This window comes from Hemisphaericaspora subhashii, assembly GCF_019202705.1.
Source record: "Hemisphaericaspora subhashii strain CBS 10753 chromosome Unknown scaffold10, whole genome shotgun sequence".
In the NCBI taxonomy this organism is placed as follows: Eukaryota; Fungi; Ascomycota; class Pichiomycetes; order Serinales; family Debaryomycetaceae; genus Hemisphaericaspora; species Hemisphaericaspora subhashii.
In genome coordinates, this window is record NW_026057440.1 from 62160 (window position 1) to 81833 (window position 19674).

Consider the following 19674-nt stretch of genomic DNA (forward strand, 5'->3'; position numbering starts at 1 on the left):
GTTGGTTCTCTATCTGTATAATATAAAAATCCTTACGAAACAACGTTTAATATAAATAATATTCAAGACCGTTTCCAACTATAAACCTGTAGCACTTTTACGTTCTTACATTGAAAAAATCATTAACAATCTAAAATGTTTATTCTACAAACTATTTATACATATTCTCAAATATCTAACTGTTCTCACATAAATTGACTACACGAGAAGCAACCTCTTGTCCTAATTTCTCATCAACAAGCGTATTTGCATTTTCTTGCAATCCAATCCACGATAATGGAGTTTGATCTGGTAGACTCATAATCCATTCTTTATATTCACTGATGGAATTCCCTTCGGGCATATTTAAAACCTCACGAGACTCTCTTGTCAAATCATTTTCAATCAAGTTAAATGTAGCATCAAATGACTTCTCAGTAAACAAATACTCAGCGAGGGATTTGAAATATTTCTTATCTTCTTCATCTGAAACTTTGCTTGAATAAGTGATCGTTCCTATAAGATGCCTTAATATTTCCCAAGGAACAAGTTTTGGATCGATATTCGTTCTTGACATGAACGGTTCAAAAACATGACGGATAACATAACAACCAGAAGCAAAATCAGAATCATTAATATCATATGTTTTCTTAAATGACACAGGAACATACCTTGACCTCTCTGTAATCACCGAATGGTACCAAATCAATAAAACAAACACTCTTCTAATTTCAATCGGTCCAGATTCCATTATCTTGGAAGGAATAGATTTGAAAGTATCAAGTACAATACGTGCTAATCCCAATTCGGTTTCAAAATTCAACACTTTCGATCTTGCAATCAAACCAGCCGGTAATTTTGACTTATTAGTACAAGTCAAGAAAATCCTCACCTCTTGACCAAAAGTCATTATATTCAATTTCATTTCCAAGTGTGTCACCCATTGAGGTGACATTTGAATATTCTGTATAATCACCCAACTATCATTTTGTATGGCTCTTTCAATTTCTGAATTTGCAATCTCTATCCCTTCCTTTGAACCCATTGATACAATTGCTAACTTCTTGTTGGATTCCAAAGCGAGCTTTTCTACCTTGTATGATGCATCAAAACCATCCGGACAAGTCATAATGATTGAATTAAACTTGCCTTCAGAGCACCAGTAGTCAAGATCATATGAAGAACTGTATGGAGCAGCACCACTATACAAAAATGGAGTAATATCACTAAATGTCTCCACAATTTTTTGCCTTTGGTTTGGATCACTTAAAGTCAATATTGTCTTTGAGAGTAACTTCAAAGTAGCACTATCTTGATTCATTTCTAAAAGCTTAGCAACATCAATATCGTTTCCTTCCATTTTTACCAAACATATTTCAAACACCCTCCCAATAGCAGCATCTTTAGAATCTGAGCTGACCAGCTTTAAGATTTGCAATAAGCATTCTTTGAATATATTTCCAATGTCTTCAGAGTAGTAAGCAATTCCTAATAACAACCCAAATATGATTTTATCTCTAAACTGTAATGAGGGTGATATACCCGCAAATGACTCTTGATATAATTTTGCAATAAATGAAGGAACTTCATCCTGACCATAGTCCACGAGGTGTTTTGTTAATTGAGAAATAAAGGTGGAAAGTGAGAAGCTATAGAATGGATTAACGGATCCGAGCATCTCAATTGCAGCATATATAGCAGACGAATGTTTGGCTATTTCTTGATATGTATTTCTTGTCTCTTCCACGCTCAGAATAACATCGGCTGATTGATCCAACTTTTCATTAATTCCAATCGCTTCAGATTTTAATCTTTCAAGGGTTTCCAATACGTAATCATTCTCTAATATTTCACCAGCACTTTGATTGAGCGAATCTAGAAGTTCTTTCTCGAGACTCTCCAACCGTACCCTATACTCACCACTAAGAGTAATTAAATCAGCTCTCTTTTTTTCAACGTCTGGTTTCAACACCTTCAATGCAATATCTAATGTTCTATTCTCTAGACTTCCACTGGTAATAGTGAAATTCACAATACTTGTTCTTGACGAAACCGATGAAGGTAACACTATCTGTGGATCTTTGGTGCATAATATCAACTTAAAGTTTGGAGAAAAGTCTATCATTTGGTCTCCCAATGTAATTATCATTCTTCCTCCATTTCTTTTTACTTCTCTTCTCAATATAGGATCTAAAAGTGGATCATAATATTCACAATCCTGAATTACAATTGTTCCACCGAATCTTAAAGCATTTTCAAGCTGATTGACTAGTCCATCATTCAAGAAACTTGTTATCGTCACAGATCTAGTCACGTCAGCTTTTTCCAATATGTCAACAATGCTCGATGCTGGATCAATAACAATAGGAGTCTTTGCATATTGCAATAAGGAAAGATTATCAACATTCAATTCGTCATTGGTCAAACCACATTCCACCCATCTCAAAATCTCCTTAGAATCTGTCAAGTAATTCGCAATACTTAAATTCTCATCAAAGACGACTCCACTTTTAAGTAACTTCTCCTTCCACAACTTCATTAATATTAGTCTACCCTTCTGATCATATATACCCGCATATACAACAAAAGCAGACACAAGTAATGAATTACCAACTAACCGTTCTCTGTCATAGCCGAACTTGCTTACACTTTGCTTCCATCTTTCTCGTTCCACCTTTAGGTTTTCAATTAACGCAAGACTTCTTTGAACTTTCGTTTCCACTGTTCTCATTTCCGTTTTTATATTTTCAGCATCTCTGATAACTTCACTATAACTAGTCTTGTAACTTTCGATGCTTGCATTTAATTCCAGAATCATTTGATCAATAGCAATCAACTTCGCCCTTGTCTTCTTGGTCTCTAATTCAATATTTCGCATCTCTTCTCTTAAAGGATCAATTCGTTGTAAAATTTTAGAATAGTTCAATTGAGCCTTTACCCAGACAACCAATGGGCCACATGCTTTACTTGCTCTATGAACAACCTCGAATGTATAATCTTCCCTTGATAAATAGACTTGCTCCATATATTCTCTGATTTCTGGTGTTAATTTAGTTTCAGTCTCAAAACGAACAATGTTAGATATAAAGTCTTCTCTCCGAATAACCGATTGAACATCTCTCCATGTAACTACGTCATATCCAAGGAGAATACATACAGATTCCATAGTCATCTTAACAGCTGCAGGAGGATTCATCATACTCCGTATTTCTGTCAAATGCTGTTTCTTTATATTCTGGACACCTCTTTGTGCTTCTAAAATGGTGGGCTCAACTTCAGCTAAGTCATCCAACACTACTTTTCTCCGCTTTTCAATTTCAATCTCTTGTTTCTCAAGGTCCGCCTGTGTTGCAACCGAAAACTCTTGTCTTCTTTCTGCTTCATTTTGGTCCGTAATCATTTTATTCAACATCTCTCTTGCTTCTTTATCCTTGTAAGATAACACATCTTTCTTCTTCGCTAGTTCAGTCTTCAATTTATTAACTTGGACCATCGTCTCTCGCAATTTGTCAAGACCTACACTAATATGACGTTGACTTTCCTCCATATCGGATTGCTTCCTATGAAACAATGTACTGAACGCTTCAACAAAATTCAAAAAGTTGCTTGGTGCTCTTTCGTAAAATAAGGTTGCCTCATAATTTGGTAGTTGATGGTGTATGAAAATCATGACATCTACGATAACATCTCTAAAATTGCCTGCCACTCTGTTGATACATGGCTCAAATGTGGCTGGAATAGAATACGTTGACACATCTAATGGGATTGGATCAATACGCGCCGTGGCAATTTCATATAAACTTCTATCGGACCAATCACCCATCCAACTAAGAACACATCTATTGAACAATGCTGGTGAAGAAACAACCGCATTATTGTTACCACTTTTAGTGTCACTGATACTAAATATAACATGCAAATTCTGGGAAATTTGTTCCGTAAACCATCCATATAATTCTTCATCTGTATCTAGGAATAAACCATTGGCATGTGAAATTTCTAAACACAAGTTCATTAATGCAGTATGATCGTCACCCTCAAAAAGACCAGGAACTTCTGCGTTGGCCAATAATGTATTCATTCTTTCAACAAATGAAGTTTCCAAGATACTTGATTCATCGATAATAAAGCAAACTCTCTCTCCACTTGCACACCTTAATAAAAGCTTCCTTAAAGTGTCATCAAAGTCTTCAACTGTATAGTTTCGTTTAACATGGAGCTGTTCAATTTTCAACCCATTTATCCACGCTACGAATTTGGACAACGTAGATCTTCCACTGGTACTGGGCCCTACTAATAGCATATGACCCTGTGGTTGTCTGAGCACCCTATCAATCCTCAAAGCATGATCTAACATATCCTCATGCAAAACTAAATCCACTTCCGTTTCTTCTTCGCTAAATACCCTTAAACGTTCCACGAGGAAAGATTTGAGTTCATTCTTATTTGCTGATTCATAATTCAATGTTAACCAATTAGTGAATAAGACAGGACCTTCAAAACAACTCTCTAGATCAATATTGGGGAAGTATTTAAGCGAGACATCATGGAACAACTGTAAAGTCCAACCCTTCTCTTCATCCGTAACTAATCTATCATAAAATAGCCTTAATCCTTCATGATACCATAATCTCAAAAAAGCGTTGAAATTTGTATATTCTTTAGATTTTAGTGCTTCTAACAATCCTCGGCTCCATCTTGTGAGTTCACGGGGTGAATAAATATAGTGACTTTGGATATCGGTGGTGAATCTTTCTCTAGATCTTTGATAAATCTCTATGTTTGCATCAGTGATGGCTTTTGCAAATCCTCTTAAATCTGGAGCACACTTTAATAAAGCTAAATTAAATGTCTGGTAAATCTGATTCATTGATGCAATTCCAGGATAATCAACCATAATTAATGAAGCATGTCTCAAAAACCTTTCACTCAATTTATTTCTTCCAGGATCGTTAGGTGAATTACAGGCACCCACAAATTGAATATTCTCAAGTGAAACCCATTGCTGATCTTTAATTCTCCAGAACCCTTTGTGTTCAATCATCATTCTAATTAAAGAAATCACCCTCTGAGTACCATATTTGTCAACTTTAGGTAAATTAATTTCATCACAAAACACAACAACCCACTTATCATTAACTTTTGGAGAAAGCAGAATACCTCGATTGGTCTTTTTGTATTCACAAAACTGTTCCAATGATTTCATTAAAGAAAGCGGTGAAGTTTCTTTAGAAAAATTCAATGAAAGGACATCTAACCTTGGTGACTTTCTAAGTGCTTCAAATAAAGTCATAGTCTTACCGGAACCTGGCGGTCCACAAAGTAATAACGGGCGATGCTCATTCAAGATCAGATAGACAAGATATTCATGTCTAACAGTGTCGATTGTGGGTACAACAAGATTGGGACTTGCAACTTCATGCGGTTCAAGCTCAATTGCTTCTACTTTGCTATTCCAAGATATCCACTCACAGTCAGGTAATGAAATATCAAAATCAATATAATTTCCAGTAATTGGTTCTAGGTGAGTGAAGGCATTCAATTGAGAAACTTCGGAACTAAACTTTTCTTTATCAGATTGGGATGCATCCCCTGCAAATGTCCATAGGAATGAAAGAAGAATTGCTTTACTGGCATACTTCTTAATATCGATTTCATCTGGTAATTCATACTTGGTTGCAAAGTCAAGCAAGCGTCTTAAATGGGAGCGCAATGAAATTTCAAAAGACTTTACTGCCCTTTGAAAAGAAAATTCCATTATGTGACCGATCTTTTGAGAAATTTTCGAGATTGTTAACAAAAGTTCTGGATTCAAAATTTCAGATATTCTATCCACAAATAGATTCTTTAAACTATTAAAACCATTTATGGGGCCGAAATCTTCTGATACATCGACTTTGAATGATCTTAACTGATGAATGAGTTTTCTAAAATTGGCCTGCACTGAAATCAACGATTTATCAAACCAGACCATACCAGTTCTACTTACAGTTGCTGGAGTAGTGTACCGTAAGCTATCAACTTCAAAGACAATTCTAACATTCGGAGGCAATCCCAAACGTTCTCCATTAGGAAGAGTCAATATTTTGTTATCATCTAAAACACTATTGAGGTTCTCAGCCCATCGTGGATCAATATCTCCATCAAAAACAATCCAAATCCGCTTTGACAACTCACCTCTTAAATTCTCCCGAATTTTTCTTAGAATACTCGTGAAAAGCCCATCCACCCAATCTCTGGTTACTAAGTCCAATTTACCATAAATCTGATCCTTTGAAAGAACTTTTGCATCGATATGGAAGGTGACATGTTCTTTTTCTTCGACAACCAGCAATGATTGTACCAACAGGTTCATGATAGATGATTTTCCAGATCCGGCTTCTCCTACTAACATAATTCCGTGATGAGACTTTTGAATATCATATAGTTGCAATGCCTTTGCAACCCACCTTTCATCATATAGCAAACCATTAGATTCACAAAATTTCTCGATTTCAAAGATTAATTTCGCATTATCATTCACTTCGTAACTAACATTAAGGAAAAACTCTTCTATCAATTGTTCAAACAATAATTCATCCAGTCTGACCAACTTTGGCAATATCGTCTCACATACACTTTGTAGAACCAATCTATATTCCCATGTTTTTGTATCCAATTCACTTTCTTTTTCTACCCTTCGTTTTGTGACACCACATCTAAGTAACATACTCTTAAGAGCCCTCAATCCAAAATCATAATGTGCTTGTTTAGACACCAGCTCATCTAATTTAGAAAAGAATGGCACTATAATCTTTGCCAATTCCCTGGAATGTTCAAATGCCTGAGATGTAAGAATAACTTCAACGATTTTTTCACTGTCTGGCCTCGTCATTGCAAAACTTCGGAACAATTTCTTTAAATTTTCAGGTAATTCGTTTCTTCCCACATATCCTGGATTCATAGTAACAAAAATCCCAGTATCAGGATTCACCTTTATATCTCGTCCAGAAACAGAAATAGAAGCTTCTGGATTTCTCAAACCATGTTCAATATTTTCAATCAGGTGCGACACAGCACTTAAATTTTTGTCATCCAAACGATTGAATTCGTCAAAACATCCCCAAATACCAACTTTACAAAGACCAAGGAAAATTCTACCCATTGATTGGAAATCAAAAGATTCATCGCAACAAAATACAAGTACCATTTTCCCCAAGTTATGACCTAATGCTTTTACAGATTCAGTTTTACCTGTACCTGCCGGTCCAAATGGTGACCCACCCTGCTTCATGCTTATTGCTTGACTCATGGCGGTGAAACAATCGTTTATTAATGGTGTATATGCCAATTTTTCTGGTATTCCTAAATATTCGAAGCCATATGTTATACTGGAAGTTGCAAGCTTAACAGTTAAACTAGTGAGCAAATCATTATTTGAAACATCGTAATAAAACCTTTGGCTCAAATTCCAAATTGAACTTTTTTCCATTTCCGAATTGCTACCCATTAGACGTTCTAGAATATCACGTTGATGAATTGTCTCAATTGCCAAATATTGAATTTTCTTTCTTTCTAAATTCAGAATATTAGAGTCTATCAATTTTGTAAGCATGTTGATGAAAAGATGTAAACTTGAAAGCTGTTGCGGTATTTGTCCAGTTTTCAATGATTCTTCTGTTTGGTTGGTAAAATATATTTGAATTGATAATGTTGCAACTTGAGTTGGTATCGTTCTAAGGAAATTCATCACATTTTCTGTATCTAATTTGGCAACAAATAATTCCTTGCAAACACTAATGTTGGATTTCACAAGCTGCGAAATTGATAATCTAGTCTCTAATTCCAACTCTTTCAACCATTCATTCAAACGAGTGAACTTAATCAACGAAATAGGATTGTTCAATTTCAATTCTTCTCCTTCTTCACTGTACACTCCCACAATAGATGAAGATTCATTTATATATCTAACCCCTTGGATACCACCAAACATCTTCTTAAAGTGCCTGTTGACTCTATTAACATCATGAGACCCCCCAATAATTTCTAATAAATCTTCATTCCCAACGAAATAGAACCTCGGAAATAATTCTCTCTGTTTCTCAAGATAATCAGTCAATGATTTTCTTACTTTGGTCAAACTATCCAAAAATTTATTCATTGTTGGTTGGATATCACCTACTAATATAATATCAATAACTAAATTAAACTTGTATATCCTCTTTAAGATGTTGAAAAATTCATAAGTAATGTTTGTAAATCTAGTAGTTTCAATAGGTAATAAACTCTTGATATCATTATTGTGATTTCCAAAAACTCCATCCAAATAAACCCATTGTCGTTGAACTTCAATCCATGTATCTAATATAACAAATAGAATATTCAATTTCTTTTCCAATTCACTAATCTCTCTTTCAAAACTTCCAAAATAAGGCGAGTTCTTCATACTTGACAATGCACTGATATCATTGTTGCATTGATCAAATAAGTTATCCCAATTCTTAACTAATCGGCATTTATTTTCATAATTAGATAATTCAAACGTGACTGAAGACCAACCACTATTAATACTGTTCAATTTCTCTTCAATTGTTCTTTCATTATTAGCTTGTTCCAAAATGGCATTAACAGTTTGTATATTCAAAGCAATGTTTAAATTCCAGACATCTCCTACGGTCAAATCCTCCATTGAGCGCTTTTTCGAACCCAATTGTCCTAGCAAAACTTTCCAATGACGTGGTTTCATACAATCACCTTTCAACTCTGAAATTTTTGAATGAGTCTTTACATAATTCTTTAGTGAATTCTGAATTTCATCTACGGCTGCATACTGTCTTATGTTAACTGGTAAGGATCTAGAGGCATTCAATAAATCATCTAATGTACGATATAATTGTCTTGGTTGAAATTCAGACCATTTCCAATTTTTCAATCTTTCGAGATCTTCCCATAATACATTCACAGAAGACCAAACTGACTTAAGATCCTTTATTTCCTCGGTTACCAAGCTTACGTCATCAATGGAACCGATTGAAATATTTAACAGTGTTGATACATTTAATAGGGATTTGGATTGCGTTTCTAATTTTGTAAACAATGTTTGAAAATTATCCAAATCTACAATGGCCAATGATGGATTCAAATTACCTGAAATAGGTTTCTTGGTCGCCCATTCTTGAGATAAAGATTTGATGGAATCGTTGACTTTAGTAGCTTCTGCTTTTACCTTTGATGAAATAATTTCTAAATGCTCTTCAATTAATTTATCTTTTCGTTCAATTAATGAGGCTACCATTGATAAATTATTTTCTAATTGCTCAGTATACATCCAATCTGGGGGAAATTTGAATCTGTGACGAAATAAATAGTTCTGGATCTGTCTGAAACTGACAAGCTTCTGATTCCAATCTTCCAATCGCTGTTTGTAACCAAAATGATTGTCAATATTTGATATCAATTTCTTAGAATTCAAATGGAAGCTTAATGGTACTTCAAGTGTTTCTCTACCTGACACTAACTGGTGATTAAATAATGTTGATTCGGATTCAAGCTTCTTAGAGAATTTATTCAATAACTGTTTCTGAAATGCATCGAACTTTAACGTAACTCTGTTTTGAACTTTACCAAAATCCACAATAAATAATTGAGCGAACTTTTTCTCTGGTTCTGCTTGATCAAAAATCCTTCTATTTTCAAGAACATCTTGTACTACTTTAAACCAAGTCAATACTGAATCCGATTCATTCAATAACTTCAATGACTCTTCTGGATCTTCTAAATTCAATTCCCATAAGTTTTGCAATAACCTCCATCTATCAATATATTCTTCAGCCTCATCATATAAGTGTTCAATCTTTTCTAAAACAAAGTTAAACTCATTTCTAGTTAATTCGTGTCCGACAATTATATTTTTGAAATTCATTGGAGGTGAAGATACTGGTTTAATAACAATTTGACTCTCAACTATGTATGTCATTTTATTTAAAATATCAAAGGCATGTTGTTTACCATGTCCCAATTGGGGAACAAGTACAAATGATTCATCTTGAAACCCAAGTGAATGTTTAAATAAATCGATATCTTGAATATATTTATCAAGTTCCATTATTTCAATTTCTTCATTATCATCACTACTGAACCCCAATGCATTCTTATTGAAAATAAACAATTGGACTTGTAATCTTTCACTAAGAATTGTTTCGACTTCCTTATTAACAAATTCCGTTAATTCTTCAACATGCTCAATTTTCTCCAATAATAAGTTATTAAACTCTACTTGAAGCATTTTCAATTGCAGTTCAATAGGCGAAAATTCAAAAGGGACAGTTTTCAAATTATGTTTGCAAGTATTCATAAACCAATAGAAGTGTTCTAATTTGCTCAATTGTGAACTTAATTGAATGACAGAATCCTGAAATTGGTTCAATTTATTCAATGATTTAACTTCCACTAAATTATCACTTCTTGTCAAAAGCGGCTCCTTCAAGTTTTGCAATTCTATAGCTTGTAACAAGTGTATCCATGTAACTGAACCTATCACCTCTTTCAATGTTTCTTCAATTCTCTTCACTTGAGAGGATACCAAAAATCCCAATGATTTGCCGTATGCTGAAGTTTGCAATTCCACTTCGAATAATCTTGAAAGTAAATTAACATGATCTCTTAATCCAACGACAAAAGGATATAATTGATGAATTTTTTTGTATTGCATCATTACTGAAGCTGGGATTTTATAACCTATATTCGATAATTGATTTAATTGCTGACATGTTTCAAGAAATGAATAATCAAAATTAACAATAATTTCAAGTTTATTATTTGATCTCTCTATGACTCTGAGTATAGGGCCCAAGCTTTCAAATGATACTCCACTTTGACTAATTTCTTCGATCCATTTGTTGAAAATAGGTTCCGGGTTTAAGCTGTTGATGATTTTATTGATAATTGCATCAATCTTGACACCTAATGAATAGCTCTTCCAATTTGATCCTAACAAATTCTCCAAATTTTCTCTATAGAATGATAATTTCGAAATCAAACTTGCATTCCAAATAATCTCAGAAACAATATTTTTGGTCGTATGTGGTTGCTGCGAGGGAATTCCTGTAATCAAACTATCCATCATTTCATTCCTTGAGTTTGAATTCAATTCAATAAGCTTCTGAATCTCCATCTCTGCAACTGTCAAAATCTTCAATTTGAATTCATCATAAATCAGAACTAACAAACCAGATGAACTTTTAGAACTGAAAAACTTGTTGTATAATGCCATAAAGTCTATAAATGTATTAGCATCATTGAAAAAACTATTGATTCTTTTGATAATTGATGAATTTAACTCGTTTGAGACAGCAAGATAAGCTTCTTCATTCATTGACCAAATTAAAGTACCTTGATGGGAAATATCCACCACATTAATAGGCACAATATATTGATTGTAAGCTTCATTGAGTCTATTAATTGAATCAATCTTAGTTTCAGGCGATGATACATTCTCAATAACATCTAATAAATTTGAATGATTGAATCTAAACTGTTGAAGATGGGAAAGTCTTGCCCTCAATTGATCAAAATTTGTTTGATCAACTTTAACTATCTTGAACTTTTCTTGACGTTTTCTTAACAATTCTCTTAATAAATTAACCAAATACTTAATATTTTGCTCAATGATATCACAAAGCTTTTGAGAGCATGTATCAACAAGCTGATTAAATTTTGCCAATGGCAAAGACATAATCGAGCATGTGGCCAATAATTCTTGAAATTTCCTAACAATATCATTCAAAATGACCTCAATGGTTTCAGTTGCTCTTGTTAACGGGATTGAATTTAATTTAACCTTTAAGTGATTAAATATGCTCATAATTGCAATTTCAAACTTGGAAAAATCTTCATCCTCATTTATAATGATCAAATCATTAATAGGTATTTCCTTCAATAAAGAGTTATACAACTTGGCCTCGGTTAATTTCTTATTCAATCCAATGTCATTTTGAAAACTCAAAGTAATATGATATCTCTTTGCTTTATTCAACACATCAATTGTCAATTTCACTTCGGGGGAATTGATTTGTTGGTTCAATGATATCAATGCAGTTTCCATGGATCTCCAAAATTGAATATCGTCCACTATTGATTCTCCATCCAATGGGTCATGACTTAATCTTGTAAGTGTCTGAATTTGTCTAATCCAATTATTGGTACTTGATGTAATTTCATTCAAAAAAGTTGTATCTTCAAGCAATTCCGTAATTGAACCTTCATTATTGCCATTGTCTTGCTCAATCAATTGCGTAATCTTGGGATGGGTTGTGATCAACAAGTTGGGGATGTGAATTCTTTGTTGAAGATGTTGTAATGATAAAGATAATTCATTGAACTTTTTCTTGGTGGTAGCTAATGAAGCTTCCTCATTTGATGCTGAAATTAAATCGAAATAAGGTGACAATCCGAGATTTATAGTCAATCGTAATTTTTCAAATAGTTCATTAGATTTATCGGCAGCTTCTGCTCCTTCTTCCTCTGAAATATTAATGGGAATGTTGATGATGTTTAACTGCTTGGTAAGTGGTACATTCAGCAATAATTTACCCTTTGATTTAATTAAGATAATTAAGGTATTGATACTCTTAGCCGATTCTTCTAATTCATTAATTTCTTTATGAAGCCTGAATTCCTCGTCTTTATTGTATTTACAAATGTATAATGTATCTGGGTTGTAACTTGATATGAACCCTGACAATATATCATCGTTTCTATCGAAAACAGGTGTATTGTTGCTAATTGAAACAAAACTAATAATAAAATGATGTAATTGATCCACAGATAAAACTGTTCCCGGATCGATAGTATCTTCCATCTTTGTTGTTTGTTAAAATGTTATAGTACCAATCAGATCTGTAGTTGTTCTCTTCTTGTGTCTTTGATTTTGTATTTATTTACAACCACGAAAAATAATTCGATTATGTAATCAGATTATGTGACATATCTATGCAGGATTGGTTGTAAAAATTCAAACTACTTGGTTGCAAATGTTACATTGTGTTTTCATTACAATTGTTCAAGTAATAAGTGCATGAATATCTGAAGAATGAACTATGGAGACAAACAAGAAGCTTTACAGGAGTGGGATATTAAGGCTCACAACGCTCCTAATGCCCAATAATTTATATGGGACCCTGAAAGAATTATTGGATTATTTTGCAAAGTTTCTAGCGAAAGGGGTCTCTTAAGAGTTTTCCAAAACTTCACTAAACCACAGTTACTTTTCACAAGACGAGAAGAAGAAGATTCTAGGTAGGAGTAATTACATATCCATGACTGATATTACTAGTGGCTACACTTGTATGGTGTGTTTGGAATGATTTCATTTTATGTTTTCTCATATCTATTAGGAAAACTATATAATTAGAGATAACTATACAGAAAAACCTGCTCTTATCGAGTTATCCCAAAAGCATGCAAATTGTTCCAATATATATTCATAATGCTTTAAATGTTTGTAACTTCAGTGTAATCTTTAAGTGTGATAATATAAAGTTAAATTGAATAATAACGGCTCGAGAAATACAAGAAATGCCCCGCTCTGTCAAGTTACGAAATTTTTTGGGTTGATCAGTTCCAATTCACCAAGAGATCATTCAAAATCTATTTAAGAACGATAGGAAGATGGGAATGAGGCGCAGTATCCAGTTTAGGAAAGACTTCCGTTATGTAACTAAGATTCGTAATTGGCATTACTGAATCACTATGTAATAACACATTATTTCGAAGACTAAACAACGGGGAGAAACGGCAAGAATACACCTTGTCCTATTGTTCAAATAATTTTTGCGTTTCCGTCTCGCAATAAACTGCATATATAGTTTGTTTTAAAAATAAAGTTTGAACCATTTTTGTTAAAAAAAAAAAAAAACTGCCTACCCCTCGGCCCTTTAAATCCGACTGAACATAAATTCCCACCCAGTTCTTCAATACTGATTCAATAGAAACAAATGATAGTCCATAATGAGTCCATTGTTGCCATTTATGAAGATATTCCGCTGCAAAATAAACACGCAAATCATAAAAATAAGCCAATGCGTTAAGAAACTTATGACTCAAGTCCGTTTGTTCGTTTCCGTTTTTGTGCGAGTCAACAAGATCGACAAAGCAGGTTGGTGTACAGGATATGATTTGTTCGGAACACGGATGAGTTCAAAGATTGATTTTTTTACTTCCTTTCCGAAACTTCAAAGAAAAAAAGAATGGCAAGAAAAAAATAAAAAATAATTGTTTTTATTAACGGAATGTTTACTGTCACATGTTTAGTCATTCCGTCCCGGCAAAACTTGGTATTCCTTTGCATGTACAACTATGACACATGCTTAGTGGTAAACAAACAAACAAAACATGACCACTAACAATTACGTATAGTTACAGGGTTTCCCACTTTCCGTATAGTTTAATGATGAAATATTATAATTTTTAAAAGGACGGCGGAACTTTAAGGATGCGCAATTTCTGGTTAAACGAAAACATCCGAAGAATTAAATCCGAATTTTTCCAAATCAACACAATGGAAGGCATTTGTTTTATTTCACATGGAGATACAGTACCGACTCAAGTCCTTTTTAGAGCTAGAGGTGAAGCATAGTAGAGCTTATCAGTACTAATGATACAGGTTTTAATCAATCAATGAACTTTTCTGTGAACATGTGCCTGTAATTAAAAAGAATTATCAAAAGAAATTTAAAATATAATCCAATCGGAAAAATGTTGATATTATTTTTTGTTCCTCCATCATAAGCCAAGAAATAAATATTAATTTACACAGAGAAATTTCAAAAATTGCAGGTAGAAAATTTTATTTTTATTTTACTTTTTTTTAGTTCCAGTTAAATCCGATAAAAATATAAAACAGCTTTCAATGAAATAAGAATTGTATTTAAACCTTTGAACAGAATCCATTTTATTAATTCTAATTTTAGTTTCCCACTTTCCTTTTAGAAGATTATTATACATTTTTATCAAATTAATACAAAATTACCAGTCAGTCAGATAGAAATACAACTACTATTACTACTACTACTACTACTGCAACTATGCCAGAATCAATACACTCGGAACATAAACAAGGTTCCCCTAGATCAAGATCTGGCTCGGTTGATTCTTCATATGAACCAAGTCTAAATGAATATCATGGGTTTGACACTGATACCGGAAGGGATATCCAAGATTTAGCAAGAACTTTAACCCATGACTCAATGAGAGATACTGAATCATCAGCTGCATTACTCAAATATTTAACCCATATGTCAGAAGTACCAGGTGTAAATCCTTATTCTGATGATATTTCCAACCCTGAATTAGATCCTGATTCCGACCAATTTAATGCCAAATTCTGGGTAAAGAATCTTCGAAAATTATACGAATCAGATCCTGACTATTATAAGCCTTCGAAATTAGGTATGGCTTATCGTGATTTAAGAGCTTATGGTGTGGCTAATGATTCTGATTATCAAGCAACTGTCACTAATGGAGTATGGAAATTTCTTGTTGACACAGCAAGAGGTCTTAGAAAAGAAGATGAATCAAGAATGTTTGATATTTTAAAACCTATGGATGCTATCATGAAACCAGGTGAAGTTACTGTTGTTTTAGGTAGACCAGGTGCTGGTTGTTCAACTTTATTGAAAACTATTGCTGTAAATACTTATGGTTTCCATGTCGGTAAAGAATCTAGAATTACTTATGATGGTTTAACTCCTGATGAAATCGAAAAACATTATCGTGGGGATGTCATTTATTCTGCTGAAACTGATGTTCATTTCCCTCATTTAAGTGTTGGTGACACTTTAGAATTCGCTGCTAGATTAAGAACCCCACAAAATAGAGGTTTAGATATTCCAAGAGAAACTTATGCAAAACATATGGCTAGTGTTTATATGGCTACTTATGGTTTATCACATACTAGATATACCAATGTTGGTAACGATTTCGTTCGTGGTGTTTCTGGTGGTGAAAGAAAGAGAGTTTCAATTGCCGAAGTTTCATTAAGTGGTGCTAATATCCAATGTTGGGATAATGCTACTAGAGGTTTAGATGCCGCCACTGCTTTAGAATTCATTCGTGCATTAAAGACATCTGCTGCTGTTTTGGAAGCTACCCCTTTGATTGCCATTTATCAATGTTCTCAAGATGCTTATGATTTATTCGACAATGTTGTTGTCTTATACGAAGGGTATCAAATCTTCTTTGGTAAAGCTGATAAGGCCAAGGAATTTTTCATCAAGATGGGTTGGAAATGTCCTCAAAGACAAACCACTGCTGATTTCTTAACTTCATTAACTAACCCAGCTGAAAGAGAACCATTGCCAGGATATGAACACAGAGTCCCAAGAACAGCCAAGGAATTTGAAGCCGCTTGGAAAAATTCTCCAGAATATGCTGCATTAACTAAGGAAATCGACCAATACTTCATTGATTGTGAAAAGTTGAACACCAAACAAACCTATCATGAAGCTCATGTTGCTAGGCAAGCCAAACATACTCCATCAAAATCTCCATACACTGTTTCATTTGGTATGCAAGTCAGATACATCATGGGTAGAAATATTCTTAGAACTAAAGGTGATCCATCCATCACGATATTCTCCATCTTTGGTCAGGTGGTAATGGGTTTAATTTTGTCATCGGTCTTTTACAACTTGAATCAGACTACCGAATCATTCTACTATAGAGGTGCTTCCATGTTCTTTGCCGTTTTGTTTAATGCTTTTGCATCGTTATTAGAAATCATGTCACTTTTCGAAGCTAGACCAATTGTTGAGAAACATAAGAAATATGCCCTTTATCGTCCTTCTGCTGATGCTTTGGCTTCCATTATTACTGAGTTACCAGTTAAGTTTTTGATGTCAATGTCATTTAATTTAGTGTTTTATTTCATGGTTAATTTCAGAAGAAATCCAGGTAGATTCTTCTTCTATTGGTTAATGTGTGTTTGGTGTACTTTAGTCATGTCACATTTGTTCAGATCCATTGGGGCTGTTTCTACCAGTTTACCAGGTGCAATGACTCCAGCTACTGTTTTGTTATTGGCTATGGTTATCTATACCGGTTTTGTTATTCCTACTCCAAAGATGCTTGGTTGGTCAAGATGGATTAATTACATCAATCCTGTTGGATATGTGTTTGAATCATTAATGGTTAACGAATTTCACGATAGAGAGTTCATGTGTGCTACATTTGTTCCTACTGGTCCTGGATTTGAAAACGTTCCTGATGCTAATAGAGTTTGTTCTGCTGTTGGTGCTGAACCAGGGAATCTTATCGTTAATGGTACCAATTATTTAAAATTGGCTTATAACTATCAAAACGCACACAAATGGAGAAACTTGGGTATTACTATTGCATTTGCTGTTTTCTTTTTGGGAATTTATATCATGTTGACTGAATTCAATAAAGGTGCTATGCAAAAGGGTGAAATTGTCTTATTCCTTAGAGGATCTTTGAAGAATCACAGAAAAAGAGCTGATGCCAAGAAGGCCAATGCTGCTGATGCTGAAAATTATACCGGAACTCATGAAAAGGTTGGTTATGATGATGAAGCTGAAGCTATTAAGAATGAAAAGGGTATTTCTTCAGGAAGTTCAAGTGATAATGAATTGCCAAGTAATAAGGAAATTTTCTTATGGAGAGATTTAACTTATCAAGTCAAGATTAAGAAGGAAGATCGTGTAATTTTGGATCATGTTGATGGTTGGGTTAAACCAGGTCAAATCACTGCTTTGATGGGTGCTTCTGGTGCTGGTAAGACTACTTTATTGAACTGTTTGTCTGAACGTGTTACTACGGGTGTTATTACTGATGGTGTTAGAATGGTCAATGGTCATTCATTAGATTCATCTTTCCAAAGATCTATTGGGTATGTTCAACAACAAGATTTACATTTACCAAGTTCTACTGTTCGTGAAGCTTTACGTTTCTCTGCCTATTTGAGACAATCCAATTCTATTTCCAAGAAAGAAAAGGATAAATATGTTGATTACATTATTGATTTATTAGAAATGACCGACTATGCTGATGCATTAGTTGGTGTTGCTGGTGAAGGTTTGAATGTCGAACAAAGAAAGAGATTAACTATTGGTGTTGAATTAGTTGCCAAACCCAAATTATTATTATTCTTGGATGAGCCTACTTCTGGTTTAGATTCTCAAACTGCTTGGTCTATTTGTAAATTGATGAGAAAATTGGCTGATCATGGTCAAGCTATTTTATGTACTATCCATCAACCATCAGCTTTATTATTGAAAGAATTTGATCGATTATTATTTTTACAATCAGGTGGTCAAACTGTTTATTTCGGTGATTTAGGTGAAAACTGTCAATCATTAATTTCTTATTTCGAAAAGTATGGAGCTGATCCATGTCCTAAGGATGCAAATCCAGCTGAATGGATGTTACAAGTTGTTGGTGCTGCTCCTGGTTCCCATGCCAAACAAGATTATTTCCAAGTTTGGAGAAATTCAAGTGAATTCCAAGATGCTCAAGAAGAATTGAATGAAATGGAAAGAGAATTAGTTAAGCTACCAAGAGATACTGATCCAGAAGCTCATTTGAGATATGCTGCTCCACTTTGGAAGCAATACTTTATTGTGTCTGCTAGAGTTATCGTTCAAAATTGGAGATCTCCTGGATATATCTATTCCAAATTATTCTTGGTGTTATCGTCTGCACTTTTCAATGGGTTTTCATTCTTTAAAGCTGATAGATCAATGCAAGGTTTACAAAATCAAATGTTTGCCATTTTCATGTTTTTCATTCCATTCAATACTTTAGTTCAACAAATGTTACCATATTATATTAGACATAGAGATGTTTATGAAGTTAGAGAAGCTCCATCGAGAACTTTTAGTTGGGCTGCATTTATTACTGGTCAAATTACTTCAGAAATGCCATATCAAATTGTTGTTGGTACTTTATCATTCTTCTGTTGGTATTATCCTGTTGGCCTTTATAACAATGCTGTTCCTACCGATGCAGTACATTCTCGTGGTGTTTTGATGTGGTTATTGATGACTTCATTCTTTGTTTATACTTCAACTATGGGTCAATTATGTGCTTCTTTCATGGAATTAGCTGATAATGCTGCCAACTTGGCCGTTTTGTTATTTACTATGTGCTTGAATTTCTGTGGTGTTTTAGCTGGTCCTGATAAATTACCTGGTTTCTGGATTTTCATGTATAGATGCAATCCATTCACTTATTTGATTCAAGCTATTTTATCTACTGGTTTGGCTAATACTACTGTTACATGTTCTGCTGCTGAGTTATTAACCATTGTTCCACCTTCTAATACTACTTGTGATCAATTCTTGGATCCATATATTTCATTTGCTGGTGGTTACGTGTTGACTAATGAAGCTGGAACTTGTGACTTCTGTCAAATGAATTCAACTAATGATTTCTTGACATCTGTCAATGCTATGTTTAGCGAAAGATGGAGAAATTGGGGTATTTTCCTTGCATTTATTGTTATTAATATTATCTTTACTGTTTTCTTCTATTGGTTAGCTAGAGTTCCAAAGGGAAATAGAGAAAGAAAGCATAAGTAAGTTTGTTAGAATCTTGCTTAATAGAGTTTCTTTATAGTAATTTAATTATATATACATTTTTAATATAAATAATTTAGAGTTTTGTTTTTTGAATAATCATTTAATTATCTTAATATCTAGA

General features: G+C 33.8%; 2 protein-coding genes across 2 annotated transcripts; one reads left to right on the top strand and one right to left on the bottom strand. All coding sequences in view use genetic code 12, as the record gives it.

Annotated features, from left to right (window-relative positions):
- Positions 1 to 175: 175 nt before the first annotated feature.
- DYN1 (dynein heavy chain) lies at positions 176 to 12817 on the bottom strand (the record flags this gene model as incomplete). The annotated part of the gene is made up of 1 exon (XM_049410062.1): positions 176 to 12817. The coding sequence occupies one exon, from the start codon at positions 12815 to 12817 to the stop codon at positions 176 to 178; it is 12642 nt and encodes a 4213-aa protein (XP_049260755.1).
- A 2224-nt stretch (positions 12818 to 15041) lies between these two features.
- Positions 15042 to 19553, top strand: CDR1 (ATP-binding cassette multidrug transporter; the record flags this gene model as incomplete). Its single annotated transcript, XM_049410063.1, has 1 exon — positions 15042 to 19553. The coding sequence occupies one exon, from the start codon at positions 15042 to 15044 to the stop codon at positions 19551 to 19553; it is 4512 nt and encodes a 1503-aa protein (XP_049260756.1).
- Between the last annotated feature and the right edge of the window lie 121 nt (positions 19554 to 19674).